The sequence below is a fragment of the Octopus bimaculoides genome, chromosome 5, assembly GCF_001194135.2.
Source record: "Octopus bimaculoides isolate UCB-OBI-ISO-001 chromosome 5, ASM119413v2, whole genome shotgun sequence".
NCBI lineage: Eukaryota > Metazoa > Mollusca > Cephalopoda > Octopoda > Octopodidae > Octopus > Octopus bimaculoides.
In genome coordinates this window covers 16,548,414-16,551,841 of record NC_068985.1, presented here as the reverse complement: position 1 = coordinate 16,551,841, position 3,428 = coordinate 16,548,414, and the positions used below count along the sequence as shown (strand labels likewise).

General features: G+C 37.9%; 1 protein-coding gene across 3 annotated transcripts in view; it reads right to left on the bottom strand.

Moving 5' to 3' along the window:
• LOC106868452 (protein transport protein Sec31A) overlaps nucleotides 1–3,428 on the bottom strand; it is a 58,759-nt gene that overhangs the window by 43,765 nt on the left and 11,566 nt on the right. For all 3 annotated transcript variants that reach the window (XM_052968152.1, XM_052968154.1, XM_052968153.1), the window contains exons 4-5: nucleotides 2,856–3,054; nucleotides 1,411–1,506 (exon numbers count right to left, since the gene is read on the bottom strand). In XM_052968152.1, the coding sequence (XP_052824112.1) occupies nucleotides 1,411–1,506; nucleotides 2,856–3,054 (295 nt within the window). The remainder of the gene's footprint in view (nucleotides 1–1,410; nucleotides 1,507–2,855; nucleotides 3,055–3,428) is intronic.

Genomic DNA, 3,428 nt, shown 5'->3' with positions numbered 1-3,428 from the left:
GAGAGAGATAGAGAGAGAGAGAGAGAGAGAGATAGAGAGAGAGAGAGAGAGAGAGAGAGTGAGAGTGTGTGGGGGGAGCAAAAAATTTGAACAGCTTCAGTGTGATTAAGTGAAGCTCAAAGGGGGCAGAGTTGTTTTGTCCTCAGAAATAACAGTTAAAACACTAGATAAAACCCATCAGTGGCAAAAACAATATCTTAGATAATATCATGATGCTATATGTGCAGAATTTAAAGGAAAAGGAGATCTAAAGGATGATATAATGATTTAGGTAAGATTATATTCTGGCAATAATTAGTATTGAATCATTTGCAGTATTTGTTTCAACACTCAGCTCCGGGTTCAAATCCACAAGATCAGCTTTTCATTTCATCCATTTTAAGGGTTGATAAAGTACCAGTCTAGTGAATTGGTAGACTTGCTAGCAGGGCTTTGGAGTCGGAGTCGGAAACAATTAAGGGGGAATCAGAGTTGGTAAAACTATACTAACTCTGATTCCGACTCACAATGTCTTTATTCTTTAATATAAACCACTTATAACATGTAGGCCTACTCAAAGTACAAGCATATGGATCGGCTTTATGAGATATGTAGACCACAATTAATTACATAAAGAGGAGTCACAGTTGGAGGTGCCAGTAGTAGAGGAGTCGGAGTCTTTTGTTTTGATTCCACAGCCATGCTTGCAAGAGTGCTAAGATGTTTTGCAGTATTTGTTCTGGCTCTTTGCATCTGTGGCAACACTGGCACTACAGATGTTGTGGCCTTTGCTTTTCTCAGGGACAACATTAGAGCGGAGAAGAGAGAGTTGCATGAATGGACAACAGCAGGTCTTTCATATAAAAAGTTGCCCAAACCAGTGCCTTGGAGATATACCTTACAGGTATAGATCCAGCCTCACAACACAAGGAAACATGCAGTGGAGATGAGATTATTGCACACCAGAGTTTAATAGTATCACCATCACCAGAAGTGATGGTGCTATTTGATGACTGTTATGCACTAGTGGTGATGATACCACCAATGCTAGTGGTGATATAGTCATATACCAATAGATGGTGACACTGTGACCAGTTGTAATGGCAATATGATGATGCAGTTGTTTATAGTACCACAATAACAATACTTTGACCCTTTAACATTTAAACCTGCCAAAATATTCTACCTGTTTTATGTTCAGACTAGCCAGATCTGGTCTCTCACACCTACCCAACAATGTTATTCTAAAATTAAAGTCACATCATTGAAAGCTTCAAGGTAATGCATGAGTAATTCAAAACAGTGTCAATACATAAATATTACATTTGACAGACTAATCTGAATGCCCAAGAGTTGTTGATGAAATTCAGATAAGAAGTGATTACATGACAAAATAATTACATTATATCAAACTTATTGATATTCACTCACCATTGATTTTGAACCAGGAGTCATTGGAGTGTCAGGTTTATTTAAATCCCAAATGTAAATTTCTGAATCACAAGCGCCAGACGCTAATAAATTTGGCTAAAATAGAAATAAAAGAAATACAAGTGTTAGGAAAATACTTCAATCATTTTATGCATACAAACGGCAAGTTGGGAGTGTCACACATTTTAAAAAATGTAAACTGAAGTAAGAATCGTCTTTTCTGAAACAACAAAATCACAATAAACATAATCATCTTCATTTTTAAAGTCCACTTTGCCATGTTTGCATGGGTCAGATGTAGTTTACTAACACAGATTTTCTATGGCCAGATGCCTTTCCTATAGCCAACCCCCCACTTGTTTTCAAGCAAGGTAATATTTCCCCGTGACCAGACATATTCTCTGAGAATATTGAAAATGAATGACATTGCTTGTTATGATAATGACTCGTTTACAAATATCTGATATCAAGACAAAGAGACACAAACATATAAACACTCACACAATGGGCTTCTATCAGTTCCTATCTCCCAAATCCGCTCACAATGCTTAGATTAGCCCAAAGCTATAGTTGAAGATACATGCGCAAGATGCCACATAGTGGGACTGAACCCAGAACTATGTGATTGGGAAGTAAACATCTTAACCACACAGTTACACCTGCACCTATAATAGGGTTTCAAATTCTTATTTTGTGGCTAGTAATTCAATATTTTAATCAGAGAAACAAGTGACTATGTGCACAAGATAAAATTAATTCTTATCTTTCTTCTTTAGTCTACTGGGCTGCAAAAACTTGCAAATCTAGGCACATAAATAGAGATAACATTTCTAGGAAGATTTGTATTATGTTTACCATTTGTAAATTGGAATAGATTTGTGTATCATCATCATTTAATGTCCATTGTCCATGCTGGCATGGGTTGGACGGTTTGACCAGGGCTGGTAAGCTAAGAGGCTGCACCAAACTCCAGTCTGATTTGGCATGCTTTCTACAACTGGCTGCCTTCCCAAATGCCAACCACTCTGAGAGTGTAATGGGTGTTTCACATGCCACTGGCATGGGTGCCAGTTGTGCAACACCAGTATCCGCACAACTATGACTTTACTTGGCTTGATGGGTTTTCTTCTCAAGCACAGCATATTGCCAAAGGTTTCAATCATTTGTCATTACTTCCACGAGGCCCAATGCTCAAAATGTGCTCATTACATGCCACTGGCATGAGTGCTAGTTACACGATACCAGCATCCACTGCCTCACATTGCCTCCACTGTCAAGGACAACAATACTATACCTCATCTTCCCATCTCACTTATTCACAATTACACAAATGCACAGACTTTCACACATGCATACACTCTTGGAAAAAAAAAAGTAACGAACACCTAAAATTAAATAACGAAGCTATTTTATTTTTCTGGGTAAATGCAAGTGTAAAGAATTACCTGAAAAATATTAAAATCCAATGCTTTAACAGATCCAGTGTGTTTGTCTTGTTTAAAAATAGGAGTAACTTCCTCGCCTGAAATGAGTGAGGCAGCATTATAACCTAAGACACTGCCAGTTTCAGAACCAGCAATAATTATACCAGATGGGCAAGTGCTGTTTGCGATGCCATGGGAACCCCAAAGAATTTTGTAAAACCTAAAAATATAAAAATATAAAATTAGACTTCTGTGAGATGTTTATCAACAAATATGTTACATAGAGTAATTTGTGACCCTAATAAACTTCATTGAAAGAAAAATGACAACGCTATTCAAAAGAAGATTTGCGTTTTCAAGCTCAGAACTGAGAAAACTGATAAGGAGGATACAGGAGGCAGTCGAAAAAGCCAGCTTCTATATATGGCTGAAGCGGGAAGACCAAATATGGCTTGAAAGTCATAACATGCCGGCAGGAAAATAACATCATTAGGTGAGACAGGCTGACACTGAAGTGGCTTCACTGGTTGACAGGTGACAGTCTCAGTTAGAGCATGCATGGGCTAAGATTACGCGCCCTCCATTGTCAGTTAA